Source organism: Halichoerus grypus, chromosome 7 (assembly GCF_964656455.1).
Source record: "Halichoerus grypus chromosome 7, mHalGry1.hap1.1, whole genome shotgun sequence".
Taxonomy (NCBI): Eukaryota; Metazoa; Chordata; class Mammalia; order Carnivora; family Phocidae; genus Halichoerus; species Halichoerus grypus.
The window spans coordinates 100,131,021-100,154,237 of NC_135718.1; the positions used below are offsets into that span (position 1 = coordinate 100,131,021).

At 33.6% G+C, this 23,217-nt stretch overlaps 1 protein-coding gene across 2 annotated transcripts in view; it reads right to left on the reverse strand.

The window, feature by feature from the left end:
- KIFAP3 (kinesin associated protein 3) overlaps window positions 1-23,217 on the reverse strand; it is a 184,772-nt gene that overhangs the window by 130,224 nt on the left and 31,331 nt on the right. For both annotated transcript variants that reach the window (XM_036097963.2, XM_078077942.1), the window contains exons 3-8: window positions 18,271-18,425; window positions 16,181-16,236; window positions 15,498-15,639; window positions 7,703-7,802; window positions 6,548-6,672; window positions 4,434-4,532 (exon numbers count right to left, since the gene is read on the reverse strand). In XM_036097963.2, coding sequence (XP_035953856.2) covers window positions 4,434-4,532; window positions 6,548-6,672; window positions 7,703-7,802; window positions 15,498-15,639; window positions 16,181-16,236; window positions 18,271-18,425 — 677 coding nt within the window. The remainder of the gene's footprint in view (window positions 1-4,433; window positions 4,533-6,547; window positions 6,673-7,702; window positions 7,803-15,497; window positions 15,640-16,180; window positions 16,237-18,270; window positions 18,426-23,217) is intronic.

Sequence of the window (23,217 nt, forward strand, 5' to 3'; positions counted from 1 at the left end):
AACAATCTCTAGGATAGGTCACAAAATAGTCTTAGCAAATTTTAAAAAATTGATCATACCAGGGATCTTTTCCAACCACGATGTCTTAAAACTACAAATCAATAACCAAAGGAAAGCTGGAAGATTCACAGATATGTGGACATTAAACAATACACTCCAGAATAACCAATGGATCAAAGGTGAAATCAAAAAGGAAATAAAAAACTACCTTGAAACTAACAAAAATGAAACACAACATACCAAAACTTAAAGTATGCAGCAAGAGAAGTGCTAAGAGAGATGTGTATAGCCATAAATACTAACATTAAGAAAAAAGAGAAAATAAAAAATCTCAAGCAACCTAACTTTACACCTGAAGGAACTAGAAAAAGAACAAATGAAGCCCAAAGTAGTTGAATGAAGGAAATCACAAAGATCAAAGCAGAAATAAATGAAATAGAGAACAGAAAAACAATAGAAAAGATCAGCAAAACTAAGAGTTGGGGTTTTTAAAAAGATGAACAAAGTGAACAAACTTTTAATGGACTTACAGAGGAAAAAAGAAAAAGGACTGAAATGAAATTACAAACTAAAGTAGAGACATTACAACCAATACAACAGGAATACATAGGATCTTAAGAGACTAATATAAACAATTACAAGCCAAATGGACATCCTAGAAAAAAGAATAAATTTCTAGAAACATACAGCCTATCAAGACTGAATCATGAAGAAAATCTGAACAGACCAATAATGAGTCAGCAGGCTGAATCAATAACCACAAACCTTGCAAAAAGAAAAGCCTAGGACCAGATGGCTTCACAGGCTACTCCTACCAAACATTTAAAGAATTAATGCCAATCCTTCTCAAACTCATCCAAAAAATTGAAGAGTTACCCTGATACAAAGCTAGATAAGGACACCACAAGGAAAAACATAAAACAAAAAACTATAGACCAGTATCCCTGATGAACAGAGATACAAAAATTCTCAATAAAATACTAGCAAACTGAATGCATAGCACATTAAAAGGATCACATACCACGACGAAGTAGGATTTATCCCTGGGGTGCACAGATGGTTCAGCATACACAAATCAAAAAAATACGATACATGACATTAATAGAATAAAAGACAAAAATCATATGCATCGATGCAGAAAAAGCATTTGACAAAATTCAACATCCTTCCATATTAAAATCCTAGGAATAGAAAGTAGTTAACATGAAAATCCCACTACCAACATCAAAATCAATAGTGAAAAACTAAAGTTTTTACTCTAAGATTAGCAAAAAGGCAAGAATGCTCACTCTTGACACCTTTATTCAATATAATACTGGAAGAACTAGCCAGAGAATTTAGGCAAGAAAAAGAAATAAAGGTATACAAATTAGAAAGGAAGACATGAAATTGTCTCTGTTTGCTGAAGATATAATCTCATATAATCTTATACAGAAAATCCTTAAGACTACTAAAACACTATTAGAATAAATGAATTCAATAAAGTTTCAGGATAAAAAATCAATACACAAAAATCAGTTGTACTCCTCCTATACACTAACAACTATAAGGAAATAAAACAATCTCATTTACAATAGCATCAAAAACAATAATATACCTAGGAATAAATTTAACCAAAGAATAATATACCTAGGAATAAATTTAACCAAAGAATAATATACCTAGGAATAAATTTAACCAAAGAAGTGAAGGATCTATAAACTGATGAAAGAAATTTGAAGACACAAATAAATGTAAAGATATGCTGTGCCCAAGGACGGGATGAGTTACTATCATTAAAATGTCCATACTACCCAAAGACATCTATAGAGCCATGTCCTCTCTCAAAATTCCAGTGTCATTTTTCACAGAAATAGAAAAAAAAAATACAAAAATTTACATGAAACCATAAATGACTCAAAATAGCCAAAGCAATCTTGAAAAAGTATAAAGCTGGAGGCATCATACTTTGTTTTTAAAATATGTTACAAAGCTATAGTAATCAAACAGATGGTGTTAGCATAAAAACAGACATAATAGATCAATGAAACAATTGAGAGCTCAATAAATCCACATATAAAGGTCAACAAATATTTGACAAGAGAGCCAAGAATACTCAACAGGGGAAAGGACAGTTTCTTCAAAATAAAGGGTGCTGGGAGAACTGAATACTCACGTACAAAAAAATGAAATTAGACCCCTAATACCACTCACAAAAATTAACTGGACTTACAAAGGAAAAAAGAAAAAGGACTGAAATAAAATAATCCTTAGGATTAAGGACTTGAAAATGTAAAGCTCCTAGAAGAAAATAGAGGGAAAAAGTTCCTTGTCTTGGCAATGATTTTTTGGAAATGAGACCAAAAGCACAAGCAACAAAAGTAGTCATCAACAAGTGAGACTACATAAAACTAAAAAAGCTTTTGTACAGCAAAAGAAAGAATCAACCAAGTGAAAAGGCAACCTACAGAATGGGAGAAAATATATGCAAATCATGTATCTGATTAGGGGTTAATGCCCAAAAGGTGTAAGAAACTCATACAACTGAATAACAAGAACAAAAATCTGATTTAAAAATGGACAAAGGATTTGAATAGACATTTTCCCAAAGAAGATATACAAATTACCAATAGGTAAATGAAAAGGTGGCTCAACATCACTAATCATCAGGGAAATGCAAATCAATACCACAATGACAGATCACCTCATACCTGTCAGAATAGCTATTATTAAAAAGACAAGAGATAAATGCTGGCAAGGATGTGGAGTAAAAAGAATGTAAACTGGTAGGAACTTAAACTGCACTCTTGGTAGGAATGTAAATTGGTGCAGCCACTATGGAAAACAGTATGGAGGTTTCTCAAAAAGTTAAAAATAAAACTACCATATGATCCAGCAACACCATTTCTGGGTAAAAGGAAATGAAATCATGATCTCAAAGAGATATCTGCATTCCTGTGCTCACTGAGGCATTATTCACAATAGCCAAGACATGAAGCAGCCTAACTGTCCACTGATGGATGCATAGATAAAGATGTGGCACACACACATACACACACACAAACACACACCCCGAAATATTATTCATTCATAAAAAAAGAGGATACTTTTTTTTTAAATTTTTTTATTGTTATGTTAATCCCCATACATTACATCATTAGTTTTAGATATAGTGTTCCATGATTCATTGTTTGTGCATAACACCCAGTGCTCCATGCAGAACGTGCCCTCCTCAATACCCATCACCAGGCTAACCCATCCTCCCAACCCCCTCCCCTCTAGAACCCTCAGTTTGTTTTTCAGAGTCCATTGTCTCTCATGGTTCTTCTCTCCCTCCGATTTCCCCCCCTTCATTCTTCCCCTCCTGCTACATTCTTCTTCTTAAAAAGAGGATATTCTGCCATTTGTGACAACACAGATGGACCTTGAGGGCATTATTTTAAGTGAAATCAGACAGAGGAAGACAAATATTGTATGTTTTCACTTAATATGTGGAATCTAAAAACATTGTATTCCTAAAAACAAAGTAGATTGATGCTTACCAGAGGCTGGGTTGTGGGGGAAAGGGGAAGACCTTGGTCAACAGGTACAAACTTTCAGTCATAAGATGAATAAGTTCCAGGGATCTAATTAATGTACACCATGGTGACTACAGTTAACAATACTGTATTGTATATTTGAATGTTGCTATGAGAATAGATGCTAAATGTTCTCACCATAACAACAACAACAAAATGGCAATTATGTGAGGTGAAGGACACGTTAACTAACCTTATTGTGGTAAACATTTTGCAATATATGTGTGCACCAAATCATCACACTGTATACTTTAAACCTAACACAGTGTTATATGTCAATTATATCTCAACAAAACTGGAAAAAAATCAACAGTCAACTACAAAGCAGGAGTGGAATGCACACTTAAAATCCCCACATTCTCACTAACCTTCATAAGACTTTGCATCTTATACAATGACTATGAAACCACACTATTGAATTGTTAGAGCTCTCTATAAACCTCAGAAGGAAGAGACTATTTTTTATTAATCAAGAGAAATATTTTGAAAAATTTTATAACATTTCCTAGGAAAGCAACAAAATAAGTTAAATAAGATATTAGTACTATTATAACTAATATTAGTTAATATTAGTGTTCGAGGGATCAGATTGTCATTACTGAAAAGGACAATTACCGGATTAAAAAATCCCAAGTAAATAAATTACAAGTATATACACATTTAAAAGCTGAATAGGGCCTTTTGGTGGAAAAATAGTGGAATGAAACTTAAAACATTACTACCCAAGCTAAAAATAAAAGAATTTACAGCATATTAAAATTTAGAGACTTTTCAACTATTCTGATATTAGCTTTACCGATCTGAAAAAAAAAAATTGAACAAAATTAACGTAGTGTAAGCACTTTGTTGTGTTTCTCATTGCTTAGGAAATCATACCTCGTAAGAGCTGTTCTTGTTTTACCACAAGCCCCTGGTATTTTTTAAAGGTTTTTTCATAATCTTTTCTCAAGGTTTGGTTTTCAGGGTCTTCATCAAGTAAGCAACTTAAGTTAAGGATCATCCATATTTACTGAAGCAAAGAAAACCTACTGAAAAATACTATGAAGAACAGTACTATTATATTTTATGTGCAGTATTATCTAGTTTTCTCTAACCAGTAGTTTAAAACTAAAATATTCATCTCTGCACAATAATTGTTAGAACTTCTTAACCAAGGGCTCAAGGATATGCTTGGAGACCTTGGGTGAACATATGTTTGGGTTGTTACCAAATACATGAATCCCAGAAATTTTATGCAAATATCTTACATATGTACACAAGTCTCTTTCAACATATTAACAAGTGGATCCATGAACCAAAAGGATTACTGCCTTAGAGAGTGTTTTAGTTAATAAGAATACTAAATTTCACCTCAGACAGATGCCCAGAATATTCAAAGAATGTTGATTAGATCTAAAGCTCTTTTCTTTAGTACCCTCTTCAGACTTGATATCAAAGAGAAATATCCCAAAGTTAGAGGTCACCAAAAATTTTAAATTACATCTTATGGTCCCAAATAATTCCCTGGACACCTGCAGAAATAATCAATTACTTCAGTCTGACTTCAGGATCCCCAAGCACTTAAAAACTTCCTCCTTGTTGACTGCTACTTGTATCAAAACACAAGGAATCTCCTGCATTTCAGGATGTCTTATAATCCATGATATGTCATAGTTTAATTGAAGCATTTTTTTTCCATTCTTAGTGGTTCATGAATAATGATGCATCTTATGATCAATGGTATCTGATACTTATAGGAATACGCTATGTCCTAAAATACCAGTTCCTGTCACCCAACAATCATAAAATATAAATTAATGATTGCTAAAAGTTCTGTCAGTAGTTCTCTCCATACCCCTCCTATTTAATGAATTTGGAGTATATTTAGGAGACTTGTGACTCCAGAAATTATCTAAAGTCTCCAGGATTATTGAATTGTCCATAGAGTTTAAGTCAACACCAATCTAGATTTCCGAAGCTCATAGCACAAATAGAAAATTTCTAAACCTGGAAAGATCCTAACAAAGAAAAGTCAAAACTTGTGTGTGTGTTAGGGTATATTTTTAGAGTATCTTGGGGATTCCATGATGGAGAGGTAAGAAACGTATGATACTTTGCACAACAGGAATACTACTTTTACTTTTTAAAAGAGATCAATAAATACTGGGTTCAAAGGAAAATTACCAGTATGGTTGTTGAATAAGCCTTATGAAAAAACAAGGGCCTTCAATCTAGAAAAATTACTCTGTAGAAGCAATATGATAAATATCTTCAAATACAAGAAAAGTGATGTTTAAGAGACTACCCTTAGTCTATATTGCTTTAGCATGCAAGATTAGATTCAAGGGACAGAAGTTATTGACAAGTGGATTTTAGTACACTAAGCAAAAGAACATAATAAATAGGATGCCAAACCACAGAATGAACTAAATCAATAAGCAGCGACATTGTCAAAGAAGAGAGTAAACAACCAATTTGTAAGGGAAGCTGCAGAAAACATTCCTGTTTTGAAGGATAGGTTAAAATGGATCACTTTTTAAGATTCTTTTCATAGGTTCTATCATTCTGTAGGCCTCTCAAATGTATATGTATTAAGAAAAGAATTTTTGCACTTAATTAGCAAAATAGAATTTAAAACTATGTTCACCAAATTCACACCTATTCCAATCAGTCACCTTATGACATAGACAGAACTACATAAACAACAGCAGTGAGCCAGACTTCAGCTAACCAAAGGATCTTAGGAGATATATTGATATAGCCACTTAAACACTCACCAGTTCAATTATCTAGGACCACTATTACTGCTCCTTCCATCTTAACAACTAATCAAAGAGATAAAAAGTATATGTCAAACTATATTCATTCTGATAGTCTCACTCTTCATCTTAACCTTCAATACTCTTTTATTTTTCCAAATAACGTAAATGGAAAAAAAACCCAAAACCATCCCACCCATCCAAAGCTCATTAGCAACAACACTGCGGTGAAATGCCACTCTAAAAGGATATCAGCTTTCTTCTTCTTAGAGAGTTCTTCTTGCCACAGCTCATGTCTTTTTAACTCATGATCAATGATATTCATACACAGAGCTCCAATTTTATAGTGAGTGATAAGTCCATGAAACTGAGAAAAGCTTTAAAGAAGAGATTTTAGTATGTATTTGAAGCATTATGTTTTGTAGATTCAGGAAAGTTATTTTGGGTAAACACATGTATAATTAATGTAGAAAATAAATTTGATATATATATTTCAACAAATGAATACACCCAGGGTATACTATGAAGACCTGAAATTATAAGATTACTTTATATATATTACCATTACCTGAAATAAAATTTTTAAGTTAGAAATGAAATAAAATGCATTTTTTATAATCAACCACTATTTTAACTATGCAGATACTCTCAAAAATAAACTTTCAGACTGCTGTAAAACAAAACTAATAACATAATATTACTAATATTAAATAAAATGGATTACCAGAGAATAAGCCAGTAAAATATTAGTAATCAGGTTTTTGCATATGTTTCCTACACAATTCATTCATCCGAGTATTTATTCAATAAATACCTACTCACTAATGCTGGCACATTTTTAGAACAGAGGCAATTCTCTGGGAATTGGCTAGACTTTTCAAAATGTCTCAATAAATATCTTTCTAAAGAATATATATATATATAAATAGCATATATGGATACATAACAGTTACATATATATACATATACATATATATGTATATATACATATATACTGGCACTTACTCTGGGTCATGCTTTATTCTAAAAATTATTCAAAAACAGTGTTACTATCCAGTTTACAGATGAGGAAACTGAGGCACAGAATTAATGTAATCAAGAACACACAAGTAGTAAATAGCAGTACTTGGATTCAAATCCAGTCTATTTCCAGAGTCCATACTCTTAAATTCTAAACCAATTTACTATCCTACTCTGTGTGTATCCATGTACATGCATGGGTCAATACAGACTGAATGAAGGACAGAACAGTAGAGAGGATAGAGAATGGGAAAGAGAGTAAGAGTTCAGAGGCAGAGTTTCGGCAGACACACAGGAAGAGAGCAAACCAGTAATCCACAATCCAAACTATTGACAGACTGAAACAGAGATAGACTTTTCCTTTTATTTCCTTATTTTTATACTTACCTGGAAAAGCAAAAAAAGATGTAAATTATATTTGTAGCTAACTCAACACTTTGTTTCCAGTCTTCTCTTAGGACTCTTGCTAATGCACCAAGGGCAGTTTCTAAAGAAAAAAGGAACATGTAAAAATGATCATTCGCCTTGCCTGTGGTATAAAGGGTGATTGGTTTTAAATGCCTACTTATTGATAAATAACAAAGCTAAGATAGAACTGGGACAAAAAAGGAGGGTGCTTCTTTCCAACACAGAAAGCTATATTTAAAACTGAAATACAACTTTTACTTAAAAACCCATAACATGTAACTTTAAGTCTCTAATTATAAACAGAAAGTAAAATATGATTTAGATAAAGTAACATAATAAGTACATAATGGGTGACAAAATAAAAAGACCATTTCTTTCTTTATGTGTATTTCCACTTGTAATCTTGCTACTGCAGTGCCATTTTTTGTTTTTTAACATCTGATTTAATATGTTTGTGAAGAAGGAAAAAACTAGAATAAGTCTAAAAAAATAATGAGCAGTTTAGCAGGCTAACACTAGCTCCACTGAAGCAAATTAATAACCAAATAAAGCTTATACACACAAAAATAAATCTATTTTAATATTATGTTAAATTAATGCCAACAGACATAAATAAAACAAAAAATCCTTCACAAAACTAGCTTCAGGGTAGAATAAACATCTCTGCTAGATTTTTATCTTGAGAAAGGGAAAAACTTAATGAACTGATTAATGAGAATTACCATATGCTAAGTAAACATAAAGTAATGAGACCGGTTTCAAATTAGAATTGTTACATGGCTTACTGATTCTTAAAATATTAAAGCATTAAAGAAAATATCTGTGTGTTATACAGAGATCATAATTCAACTTTCTATAATAGGCACTCAGAATCTACTGTACTTCATGGACTGCATTATTAGTAATTGTTATGGTAATGAAAGTATTCAATTTATTTGGGCTCTGTGGCCATTCAGATTATGAAACAAGTATTATTAATCTTAGTGAGGAATTTTTCAAACTAAAAAACATCCTATAATATCATTTCATAATGTTATTTATACTCACATATGCTTTGAACAAAACTATTCTGGGGTGAAGTAAATAGGTAGGCAATATACATTAATATGTAAAGGTGCCACAAAGTTCTACCTAATGAAGAATCTGGTTAACTTTGTTTATCCAGTATTACTAAAGGCATTTCACCACTATAATCCAGGGGAAACAGTATTTCTTAGAATATACAGTTGACCCTTGAAGACACTGGCTTGAACTGTGTGGGTCCATTTATATGGGGATTTTTTCAATAAATATGTATTTTATATTATGATTGAAAAGTAAGGTAGAAGTTGCCAAAATGACTAGAAGGGAAGGCAAAGGAAAGATGCAGTGAAGCCTGGAACAGTAGGGCTCTTGCCTGCTCCTGGCACTCCTCACCCTACTCAATACCATTGAGGTCTTGAACTGAGAGGTGCAAAGGAACCAGCTCTGGGGAGAGATTCTCAGTGAGGTGGTGGGGCAGGGCCAGTCATGGGCTAAAATTGGCCAAGGACCACAGAATAACCTGCCTTCACCCTTCACCTCTCCCACTCCTCCCACCCCCCCACTCCCAGGGTAACAGGTCCAGAAAACTGGAGCCAAGAGCACCAAGCAGGAACCTGGGATGTAGAGTGGACAGCAAGGAGGGCACTGTCCATGGTGCTGAGAGCTCTCCAAAGTGGGGAGCTATTACCTCCAGGGAACTAACTGGCAGTTCACCACTTGATAGCATCTCCTATAAGCAGAAACTGCATTAGAACTTCATAAAGGGGGTCTGATGGAACAAGCAATCTAGAGAGACAGGTAAAGGTGTTCTGCTTTCCCTCAGATTCCATGTATAAAAAGATTTCCCACATTCTTGGGTATGGAAGCAAGGAACAGGTACCACTCTAGGATCCAGCTTTGTTAACTTTGGGTGGGGACAAGGAGAGATGTGGTGCCTTGTCCTATTAGTGTACTATTCATAGTTAAGTTTCTGGAGAGTCAAAAATTACATATGTATTTTTGACTGCGGGGGTGCACCTCTAAACCACCCTCTCCATTGTTCAAGAGTCAACTGTGCTTTGGAAAATGATGTACTATAATGTCATGAATTTAGGTAGATGGCTAGTGACCTATTTTCCAAATTTTATTTCATTTTTCTCCTTTAGTATAAAATAGAAAAGTGTCTCAATAAAAACACAGCTGTAGGATTTGTACATAGGTTATCAAGAAATAGCCGAAAGAAAATTATGAAGTTTACTGAAGGTCAAAATATAACCCCCAAATGAATTTATAAGTTAAATGCAATCATAATTAAAATTCCATTATAATTTTTGATATAATTTATATTATAAAGTGATGTCAAAATAATACACTCAAAAAATGTAAAGACCAGCAACACCTATTTAAAAAAAAAAAAAAATCAACAAGTTGGAACACTTCTCCTACCTATTCTAAAACTCTAGTCAAAATACAAAACAAAACATAGCATGGAAATTATCAAATAGATCAACAGAAAAGAAAATAAAGCATTAAAACATACCTATGAATATATCAGAACAGTACATGGCACAGAATAATCTTTCAAGAAGTATCTATTGAATAATAGAATGCCAGGCATTTAACAGAAAAGGCATTTCAAATCTTTGGGGGAAGAAGGGAGTATTCACTAACTAGGTTGGAATAACTGGCTATGAATATGCGACAAATTTACATCTCTACCTCCTACTTTCAACAAAAATGAATTCCAGAGCCAAGCATTTCTGAAACAACCAAAGTAAGGACCTCCAAAAATCCATTCCTCCACAAGTGAATTAAAACACTGGAAAAAACTGTCACCAACGTTTTTAGAACCCTGGAAATTAACTACATTTTGCAACAATAAGAAATATGGCTGAATCTTAGTAAGAGAAAATGTTTCAACTTGCCCTAATTCTATCCCCTCTGTGTAACTTTGTGGAAGCCTTGAAAACCAACAGCATCACAATTTTAGTATCTGTGAAAAACAGCAGCATAGCAGCCAACTGGAGGAAGCAGAACAATTTGGCAATCCTGAAAACCCCCACTCCACTCCACTCACTATGTGACCCATCTGGATATTTGCTGGAAAGCTCCATTCCCAGGGTTTGCATTTATTTGACTTGACTCAGAAATTGCTTTGTACAGGTTTATACCCAGGGCATTTGTTGAAAACCACTGGTGGCAACATTGCAACTGCAGGTGGTAGCCTTGCCAGTTGGGGTTAACAAGAGTCTAACGAAACAACCTTAAAAGGAAAAACCGGGAGTGAGATATTTACAAGGTCTTTGAAAAGCTCCAATATATTCCTGGGAAACCAGAAGGCCATGTACAAGTGCAGGAATGTGCTGATGCCCGGGAAAGACCTAAGAAAGACCTACTCTCTCATCTCTGGCCAATCCTGAGGCAATGTACAAGCAGGAATTAAAGGCTAAGGCCTTGGGAGTTTCTGGCAGGCTCAGTCAGTAAAGCATGAGACTCTTGATCTCAGGGTCATGAGTTTGAGCCCCATGTTGGGTGTAGAGATTAATTAAATAAGTAAAAAGAAGTTAAAAAAAAAAAAAGGCTAAGATCTTGTAAACTACCTGCTTAAATACTGAAGACATGCTCCAACAGACACACACACAGCCCCTCAGCAAAGGCTGGGACACTTAGGGCCAGGCATTTAAAAAACCTCTATCCAATCATTAAACACTAAACTAACTGAACTAGAAAGCTTCAGTGGCAGCACAAAAAATACAGATTTTTCAGAATTAATCCAAGAAACTCATTAAACCAACAGTAAAAATAAGCCCTGGAGGGAGTGCCCCAATATTATTTCAACAACAACAAAAACTAAAAGACATGCAAGAAAACAGGATGCTATGTCCTGTACTCAGTAAACACAGGAGTCAATAGGAATTGTCCATGAGGAAGCTCAGATGTTGAACTTATGAAACAAAGACTTTAAACTAGCTATTGTAAATACATTCAATGAACTAAAGGAAACCATATCTAAAGGTTTAAAGAAAAGTATGGGAAGGTAGGCAAATGATGTCTCATCAAACAAATAATATCAATAAGGAGCTACAAATCAAAAAATATGAACCAAATATAAATTCTGGAGTTACAAAGTACATCTGAAATGAAAAATTCATTAAAGGGTCTTAACAGCAGATGTGAACTAGAAAAAGAAAGAACTGACAAATTAAAAGGTAGGTCAATTAAGATTATCCAGTCTAAAGAACTGAAAGAAAAAAGAATGAAAAATAAAGAGCCTCAAAGACCAATGGGGCACCAAACAAGCATATTAACATGGGAGTCCCAAGAGGAAAGGAGAGAAAGGAGCTAAATGAATATTTAACAAAATAATGCCCCAAACTTCCAAGTTTGACGAAAAACATTAATCTGCAGGTCCAAGGAGTTCCATGAACTCCAAGCAAGACAAACTAAAAAACATCAACACCTAAACACATCATAGTCACACTGGCAAAAGCCAAAGGCAAAGAAAATGTTGAAAGCAGTAAGAAGAAAGCAGCTCAATAGTTATACAGGATCCTTCATAAGATTAACAGCCAATTTCATATCAGAAACCATGAAGACATGAAGACAATGGGATGGTATAGTCAAAGTACTAAAAGAAAAAGACTGTCAAACAAGAATTCTACATCCAGCAAAACTACCCATTCAAACACCAAAGAAAAATTAAGTCATTCCTATTCCTAGGTAAACAAAAATTTAAAGAATTTGTTGATATTAAATCTTCCCTATGAGAATACTAAAGGGAATCCTTCAGGCTTAAATGAAAAAATACCACAGAAGAACTTAAATCCACACAAAGAAATAAAGAGCAAAGGTAAAGATAACTATATAAATAAAAAGACAGTATAAACATATTTCTGACTGTACTCTTCTATCTGATTAAAAAAACTCATACATCAATAATTATATTACTGTGCTGATAGGCAAATAATGTGTAATGATGTACTTTGTATTACCAAAATAGTACAAAGGAGGGGAGAGGGAATAAAGGTATATTGGAGCAAAGTTTTTACATACTATTCAAATTAAGTTACTATTAATTTGAACCAGATTATTTTAATTTAAGATGGTAACTGTAATTCTAGGGCAAACACTCAGAAAATAATTGAGGAAAACATAATAAAAGAAATCAAAAGGATTAAAATGGTATACTAAAAAATATCCATTTTACATAAAAGAAGGCAGTAATAAGGGGCTAAAGGAACAAAAATGATAAAAGATATAGAAAACAAATACAAAGTGTTAAATAACAATCCCACTTAATGAGTAATTACGTTAATGGTAAATAGACTAAACACTCCAATCAAAAGGGAGAGACTGGCAGAATGGATTAAAAAAAAAAAGCACGATCCAACTATATACTTTCTACAATACAAACGTTTTATTTATTTTATTTTTATTTTTTATTTTTATTTTTTTTTCAATACAAACATTTTAGATTCAAAGGCACAAATAGGGTGAAAGTAAACAGATGGAAAAAGATATACAAAAAAGAGACAATAGATTGAGAGAAACTATTTCTAAGCACATAAAAGAAAAAGGATATAAATGATATAAATTTATATGCTAAATTATATATGTAAAAAAGGATATAAAGACTGTACATATATTTATGTAAATATACGTATAGTCTCACATACACACACACACACACACGAATACACAGGAATACAAACTTCAAAACAGGGTAGAAATTCCAAAAGTCTAGTGACACGAGGAAAAAAGTAAATTCATTAGAAATCAGGCAAATGCAACTTAAAACAAGAGAACTTGTTCATTACCATAATACAATGTCAAAAAATTTAAAGTTTAATGGCTTTCATATTCCATTGGTCTGGGGACAGAGAAGTACAACCATTTAGGAAGGCAGTTTGGCAAAATCCCTTAAAACATTATGACCTGTATTTCTGTATGACCTCTGTTTCTGTGTACACACTGTAAAGAACTCCTTGCTTGTGACGAAACCAGAGAGGGAGACAAACTGTAAGAGACTCTTAATCTTAGGAAACAAACTGAGGGTTGCTGCAGGGGAGGGGAGTGGGAGGATGGGATAACTGGGTGATAGACACTGGGAAGGGTATGTGTTGTAATGAGCACTGGGTATTATATAAGACTGATGAATCATAGACCTGTACCCCTGAAACAAATAATATATGTTAATTAATTGAAAAAAAGTGAACTCAATAAATTAAATAGGCTAAGGGATTCATGGAATTTAGTCATAAGAAAAATAAACACAAAATCACTTCTGTTCAGTTTAAATGCAATAGGATTCTGGTCCCTGCTGTGGGAACACAAGTGTCAGTAAGTATCCTGGATCCATGCTTTAAATAAATGGCTTTATGTCTGTAAAAAAAAAAAAAAAAAAAAAAGGAAGAAGATATGTACAAAGATGTTCACTGAAGCAATATTCCCTACCAAAAAATTTGTAAACAATCTAATGACCGATCAATAGAGGAATGGCTAAAGCTATATAAAGCTTCATAAAAAGCAATAACCAAAATTGTTTAAAACTTAATTACATTATGGGGCACCTGGGTGGCTCAGTTGGTTAAGGGTCTGCTTTTGGCTCAGGTCATGATCTTAGAGTCCTGGGATAGAACCCCGTGTCAGGCTCCCTGCTCAGCGGGGAGCCTGTTTCTCCCTCTCCTCCCCACTTGTGCTCTCTTGCTATCTCTCTCTCTCAAATAAATACAATCTTAAAAAAAAAAAAACTAATTACATTATATGTATCTATCTGCATGTAATCTCAAAACATTACTATATGGAAAAAATTAACAAAAAAGTAGTATGATATTATTAATATAAAAATTCTTACAAAGTAATACTCTATAAAAAATTCATATATATATACTTTATATATATAAAAGTATATATGAAAAGGATCTAGAAGAATGAATGGACTCCAAACTCAGATTATAGAGTAATGGTCAAAGGGGGTTTCATCTATAATATTCTAATTCTTTTTAAAAATAATATGAGTTGTGTAATTTTAAAAATACTTAAAATGCACAAATTTCCTACTGAAAACACTGGTAACATCCTAGGACTTCCTGGACAATTCTTTGTATATATTTTCCAAGCTACAAAGTATAGGTGTGTACTGTGCAGCCTCCATAAAAGAATTACGAAAATAGACAAAAAGGTATTCTTTATCATGTGATGGAAAATCAGATAATAATGACATCTTCCATATTTTATTTTTGGCAGAAGTATAGTCAGAAAACTGTGCACTTAAAGTAATTCTATAGTGGTATTACTGAGAAAAAAGATTTTAAGAGCATTTTATCTCCTTTTTCTTTATTACCTAGCACATCTAATGAAAGGAGAGCATCAAATTCAATCAAAATAAACTTATAAAGATTAATACATATTTTTGCTGCACTACTGAAAAAAAACTAATTTTGGAACTCTAACCAATTTAATAAAAGCATATACATATGTGTGCAAATGTCAGAAGTTTGATATTGTATCCTAACTGAAAGGATAAAAGTCTTCCAGAGCAGAAGAATGAAAAGATACAGTATCATTAATGCTTTATTTTTGTTGTTTAAATGATTTCTAAATTCTTCAGAGAATATTTAAATGTTATGCTCTTAAATTAAAAATTTTTCATAAGAAGGTAACAAAGTTCTGGGAAACAAATGCATTCCTAACTTTGGTATAATTTTAGCTTTCTCCTTAAAAACCATATTATACAATTTTTCTATTTTTAATATTTATAGATATAAATCACCATTCAATAGTAGTTCTTCCAAGTTATCAGGATTTCGGGCAAGCTGCAGGATCAAAGCAGAACCCCGAACTTTGTCAGGAATATCTTCATATAGTAACTCAATGTATTCATCCATATCATTAATGTTAGCAACTTCATCAATCTGAAAGAAAGGAAGAGGAAGTACTCCAAAGGAACAGTATTTAACAAAGCCACTGTTAAAAGAATGACATTTTGCCCTTTTAATAACAGACAAATTTTCCAAGGACTCATAGTTGCCATCCTTTTGTAGAGGGGAAAATTAGACCTTTGGGTGCTAGGACTCTAATACAAAAGTAGTTATAAACCATATGAAAATAGGAAGTACATAAACTTTAAAATTGGCCTATTAATATAAAATATCTTAAATTTAATGCAAATAATTTATATCTACTTCAATAGGTTAAACAATATTTCAAAACATAAGGCAATAAGAATATTTAAAACATTGCAAAACTTACTTATCAAAATAAATTATATCTAAAAAAATACCACTAACTTTTGCCTATATGAAATACTGAATATCTACCTTTTCCAGGTACTTCTAAGTTGAATAATCTTTAAAATATCCCTATCTATTTAATGTTATTGTATGAATTATTGATGGGAAAAGGCAACAACCTTACAATCAATCAGTTCTCTAGTAGATCAGAATATAGTCTTACCTCCATTCCTTCAAAAGGAGGTGGATCTTTAGGCTTGCTTGATTTTTCTTTTTTTTCTGTAAAAAGATTTTGTTTTTAATGAGAAGAACTAGGTTTTTAGAGTTTCTGGGTAATTTTTATTTTCAGCAGCTGAGTTTTATTATGGCTGAGCTGGGGATCTTAAAACTGAATAGTTTATGAAATCATCTTTTTTCCAAGAAATAAAAAAATAACAAATGTTCATCTATAATCCATCTGTTCTAATGAGGATATCAAGGATATAAATGAATAAAATCTATAAATGATCCCAAAGTCATAACTTCATTTCCTCCTACATTAACTTCTTGGGTATGTAAATAGCCAGACTTGCCAACAGGCAGCAAAATAATCCCTTTGTAACTCACATTTAAGGTTGGAGGAGGAAAATCAATAAGGCAAAGATACATTAATGGGTTGACTAATATAAAAACTGAAATGAAAAAAAAAATCACTTAAGGTAACGAATCACATAAGTATTACTGTTTTGTTTCAATCACTTTTAGGGGGCAAGGTTTTTGGCTTTGAAATAGTGAATACCACATAAAAAAGTTAAAAAAGAAAAATAGAATAGTTTTTTTTAAAATAAGTGTGTATTTAACATAGTAACAGTATTTCATATATGTCTTCAAACATTAATATCTATATAAACAGATTGATTTTAATGGATTTATCCATATATTTTGACATGAAAATTTCCTCATATTCCTTTAATTTGGGGGAAAGAAGGTGAGAAGACTAATTTACCTTGAAAACTCTGTTAAAGGGTTTTATTAGTAAAGTTATTTTAATATAAATGCATTGATGATTATATTAATTAAGCATTAGGAAAGATCAATTTTAACTACACTATACAACTCAAAATAAGTATACACACATCTTATTAGAGTACAGGATTTACTTTGCTCACTTTGAACTTATTTAACTTATTGAAGAAGTTATCTCCCTCATTTACAAAGATCTTAACCAGAATATTCTATCATGAAACATTTAATAATTTTTCCTTATAGCACTTATTATGAATAATTAACAATTATACATTGAATGCCAGTGATGTAGTTGGATGCAATCAAGTTCAAACTGCTTATTTTTGCTTTTAAATAAATTTATAATCACTTAATTCATTCAAAAATACATATTGATCACATTAGATATTATATTCAGGGTTAACTAATAAAAATATGTATTAGACACAAGGCATTTTATTTGCTGTGGATAGAGAGAAAAGACTGAAATAATTTGAAAAATGTCCAAATTTTCTCTTACTTTTTTCTACTTAGTATAATCTCAAGCACTTATAAATTATTTCAAAGGCACCATATTTTAGAACTCACAATGGTGAAAGACATGTAAACTTAATCAGTACTAGGAAGTAGAATACAGCATTCAATAATCTTAGATGACTTTCCATTGAAATGTCTGTATTTTTATTTTGTTTCATTTTTGGTTTAGATTATTTGATGATACCTTCGAAAAATAATCAATTGCTTAGCTCTAATATTTTAATGGCTTGGTTCTTTATGAGGAAATTGAACCTAGGAGAATGGCAACAAGGAAGACATTAAGAATGAAAAAGCAATATTTTCCTAAGAAAGAGTCATAAAACTATCCTAAAGGATAGTGTAAAATATATAACACATATTTTAACATTTAAATACCTGAGTAATCAATTCAAATTATAAATTAAGTGTCAAGAAGAAATTTAGAAAATATAAAACTAGTTGGGGTATAGAAAATGGATTTTTCTGCCCCAAATTCTCTTCTTTTATTATTCTAGAGTCAGTATGACAGACATTTGTTTTTCATTCCTGATTTCAGCACATGTGTACACATACACAAACATACACACATACCACAGTATGAAATAGAAACAGATCATTTTGTGTGGAAGCATCTAATACAGAGCCTTGTACGCAGGAAACTAATAGGTTTATTTTTTCATTTACTTATTTATAATACAGGCAAAACAAAACAAAACAATAACAAAAAAAAAACCCCACCATTCAAAAATCAAAAGCACAAACTATAGTCAAACAACTCTGGTTATGCATTAAAAAGTGAGGAATTCTACTTACCTTTTCCTGACAATGAATCACGGCGGTTCTGTAGATAGTACAACAGCTGTTCTACCTCATTTAATTTTGAGGGATGAATAAGTTTACATTCTTCAACCACCTTCCGTGCCAGGGAAGTTATATCTGTGTTGGCATTGAGACTCTTAAGACGAATGCTGTAAGCATATCAGAATTTTCCAACTCAGGTAATATTAAAGTAAGTGATAACTTACACAATATTTCTTTTAAATAAATAGTTTATAATGCAGTTAAATGTACCTGACACAGACTCTTTCAGTAAAATATAATAATGTATTAGATATAATTAGGCTTAAAATATGCAAAGAAATGATTTCTTTGAACTGGACAAATGAGATAACAAAAGAATATTAAAATCTACATCTGACTCTTCTAGGCAGGACAGCATATTCAGGGATCTTGTTTTAAAACAGTCTTTCTGACAATATATATAAAGTCTTTAGTCACTGTTGGATGTGAGAATCCATACTGCCAAAAATGAGTAACTTTCTTGACCATACTCACAATCATTTTTTTTTTAAATAGGGTCAACACATAATATCAGTATATTCAGATTCAGTTGTTCTGATGGAAACAATTACCAATGTACATGAATTCATGGTACCAGGGAGAGCCATGAAGACATAAAATTAGGTTCAGAGTGAAACTCAACTGGAGGCAAAAGACTCTTACAAGCAGATGCACCAATGCAAGGCTTATATTCAAAAAGAGAAACATAAGAAAGTAGCCACTGTGTGGAATTCTTTTTTGGTGAAGATGGACAATTTTTGAAGAGACATCAAGGTATTAGATTAGAGGCAGTAGGGACAAAGATCTCAAAAAAAGGTCTTACACTCAACATCTGTGAAATCATTATTCGGATAGGGATGATCTCCTGAAATAAGTGCAGCATAGTGATTTACATATTATTCTCAGCTAAACAGTCATCCCCAGATCTGGTCCTCAGGGTATTCTACAAGTCACCTAATAGCCTTTAATAAATTCTTTTGATGCATAAATTTGCTAGAGTGGCTTCTAATGTTTGCAAAAACCTAGCAATACTTGGTCCATTTTTTTCCTTATGTTCCTACCTTTTAAATCTTTTAAACTATTTTATTTTTGTGTAATTTTAGCTGCACATCAAGAAGGCATTACATGGTGCCTTTGTTACAACTGATGAACCAATACTGATATATTATCACTAACTGAAGTTCACAGTTTACATTAGGGTTCACTCTTTGTGTGGTATAGTTCTCTGGGCTTTGACAAATGCATATGAAATGTATCCACCTTTATACTATCATACAAAATAGTTTCACTGTCCTAAAAATGCCCTGTGCTTCACCTATTCTCCCCTCCCACACCCCTTGGACTCCTGACAGGCTCTAATCTTTCTACTTTAGTTTTGCCTGTTCTAGAATGTCACATAGTTGGAATCATATAGTATGTAGCTTTTCCAGTCTGGCTTCTTTCACTTACATGCATTAATACAGTAAGGTACCTCAAATGTGTTTTCATAGCTTGATAGTTGATTTCTTTTTAGTGCTGAATCATACTTGGTTATATGAATGCACCACAATTTGCTGAAGGATATCTGGGGTGCCTCCTGCTTCTGACAATCATAAATTTTCTATAAACATTCACGTACCAGTTTTCGTGTGGACATTATTTTCAATTCATTTGAGTTCATATCTAGGGACAACTGCTAGATTATATGGTAAGCCTATGACTAGCTTTGTAAGAAATTGCCAAACTGTCTTCCAAAGTGGCAGTATCATTTTATATTCCCACTAGCAATGAATGAGTTCCTACTGCTCTATATCCTCAGCAGCATTTGCTGTCAATATTTTGGATTTTATCTATTCTAATAGATGTGCAGTGGTATCTTAATATAATAATTTTTCTATTTTTTAAAAAAATTATGTTATGTTAAACACCATGCATTACATCATTAGTTTTTGATGTACTGTTCCATGATTCATTGTTTGCGTATAACACCCAGAGCTCCATTCAGTACGTGCCCTCTTTAATACCCATCACCAGGCTAACCCATACCCCCACCCCCCTCCACTCTAGAACCCTCAGTTTGTTTCTCAGAGTCCACAGTCTCTCACGGTTCGTCTCCCCCACCGACTTCCCCCACCTTCATTTCTCCCTTCCTACTATCTTCTTCTTTTTTTTTTAACATATAATGTATTATTTGTTTCAGAGGTACAGGTCTGTGATTCAATAGTCTTACACAATTCACAGCGCTCACCATAGCACATACCCTCTCCAATGTCTATCACCCAGCCACCCCATCCCTCCCACCCCCCACCACTCCAGCAACCCTCAGTTTGTTTCCTGAGATTAAGAATTCCTCATATCAGTGAGATCATGATACATGTCTTTCTCTGTTTGACTTATTTCACTCAGCATAATACCCTCCAGTTCCATCCACGACATTGCAAATGGCAAGATTTCATTCCTTTTGATGGCTGCATAATATTCCATTGTATACCACATCTTCTTTATCCATTCAACTGTCGATGGACATCTTGGCTCTTTCCATAGTTTGGCTATTGTGGACATTGCTGCTATAAACATCGGGGTGCACGTACCCCTTCGGATCCCTACATTTGTATCTTTGGGGTAAATACCCAGTAGTGCAATTGCTGGGTCGTACGGTAGCTCTATTTTCAACTTTTTGAGGAACCTCCATACTGTTTTCGAGTGGCTGCAGCAGCTTGCATTCCCACCAACAGTGTAGGAGGGTTCCCCTTTCTCCACATCCCCGCCAACATCTGTCATTTCCTGACTTGTTAATTTTAGCCATTCTGACTGGTGTGAGGTGGTACCTCATTGAGGTTTTGATTGGGATTTCCCTGATGCCGAGCGATGTTGAGCACTTTTTCATGTGTCTGTTGGCCATTTGGATGTCTTCTTTGGAAAAATGTCTGTTCATGTCTTCTGCCCGTTTCTTGATTGGATCATTTGTTCTTTGGGTGTTGAGTTTGATAAGTTCTTTATAGATTTTGGATACTAGCCCTTTATCTGATTTGTCATTTGCAAATATCTTCTCCCATTCTGTCGGTTGCCTTTTAGTTTTGTTGACTGTTTCTTTTGCTGTGCAAAAGCTTTTTATCCTGATGAAGTCCCAATAGTTCATTTTGCCCCTTGCTTCCCTTGCCTTTGGCGATGTTTCTAGGAAGAAGTTGCTGAGGCTGAGGTCGAAGAGGTTGCTGCCTGTGTTCTCCTTTAGGATTGTGACGGACTCCTGTCTCACATTTAGGTCTTTCAGCAATTTTGAGTCTATTTTTGTGTATGGTGTAAGGAACTGGTCCAGTTTCATTCTTCTCCATGTGGCTGTCCAATATTCCCAACACCACTTGTAGAGACTGTCTTTTTTCCATTGGACATTCTTTCCTGCTTTGTCGAAGATTAGTTGACCATAGAGCTGCAGGTCCACTTCTGGGCTCTCTATTCTGTTCCACTGAACTATGTGTCAGTTTTTGTGCCAGGACCATACTGTCTCGACAATTACAGCTTTGTAATAGAGCTTGAAGTCCGGAATTGTGATGCCGCCACCTTTGCTTTTCTTTTTCAACATTCCTCTGGCTATTCGGGGGTCTCTTCTGGTTCCATACAAATTTTAGGATTATTTGCTCCACTTCTCTGAAAACAGTTGATGGTATTTTGATAGGGATTGCATTGAATGTGTAGTTGCTCTGGGTAGCATTGACATGTTCACAATATCTGTTCTTCCAATCCACGAGCATGGAACGTTTTTCCATTTCTTTGTGTCTTCCTCAATTCCTTTCATGAGTATTTTATAGTTTTCTGAGTACAGATTCTTTGCCTCTTTGGTTAGATTTATTCCTAGGTATCTTATGGTTTGGGTGCAATTGTAAATGGGATCGACTCCTTAATTTCTCTTTCTTCTGTCTTGTTGTTGGTATAGGAATCCACTGATTTCTGTGCATTGATTTTATATCCTGCCACTTCACTGAATTCCTGTATGAGTTCCAGCAGTTTCGGGGTGGAGTCTTTTGGGTTTTCCACATAAAGTATCATATCATCTGCAAAGAGTGAGAGTTTGACTTCTTCTTTGCCGATTCGGATGCCTTTTATTTCTTTTTTTTGTCTGACTGCTGTGCCTAGGACTTCTAATACTATGTTGAATAGCAGTGGTGATAGTGGACAGCCCTGCCGTGTTCCTGACCTTAGGGGGAAAGCTTTCAGTTTTTCCCCATTGAGAATGATATTCGCTGTGGGTTTTTCATAGATGGCTTTTATGATATTGAGGTATGTACCCTCTAACCCTATACTCTGAAGAGTTTTGATCAGGAAAGGATGCTGTACTTTGTCAAATGCTTTTTCTGCATCTATTGAGAGGATCATATGGTTCTTGCTCTTTCTTTTATTAAGGTATTGTATCACATTGATTTGTGGATGTGGAATCAAACTTGCAGCTCAGGGATAAATCCCACTTGGTCGTGGTGAATAATCCTTTTAATGTACTGTTGGATCCTACTGGCTAGTATTTTGGTGAGAATTTTTACATCCATGTTCATCAAGGATATTGGTCTGTAATTCTCCTTTTGGATGGGGTCTTTGTCTGGTTTGGGGATCAAGGTAATGGTGGCCTCATAAAACGAGTTTGGAAGTTTTCCTTCCATCTCTATTTTTTCGAACAGTTTCAGAAGAATAAGTATTAATTCTTCTTTAAATGTTTGGTAAAATTCCCCTAGGAAGCCATCTGGCCCTGGGCTCTTGTTTGTTGGGAGATTTTTGATTACTGCTTCAATTTCCTTAGTGGTTATAGGTCGGTTCAGGTTTTCTATTTCTTCCTGGTTCAGTTTAGGTAGTTTATACATCTCTAGGAATGCATCCTTTTCTTCCAGATTATCTAATTTGCTGGCATACAGTTGCACATAATATGTTCTTATAACTGTTTGTATTTCTTTGGTG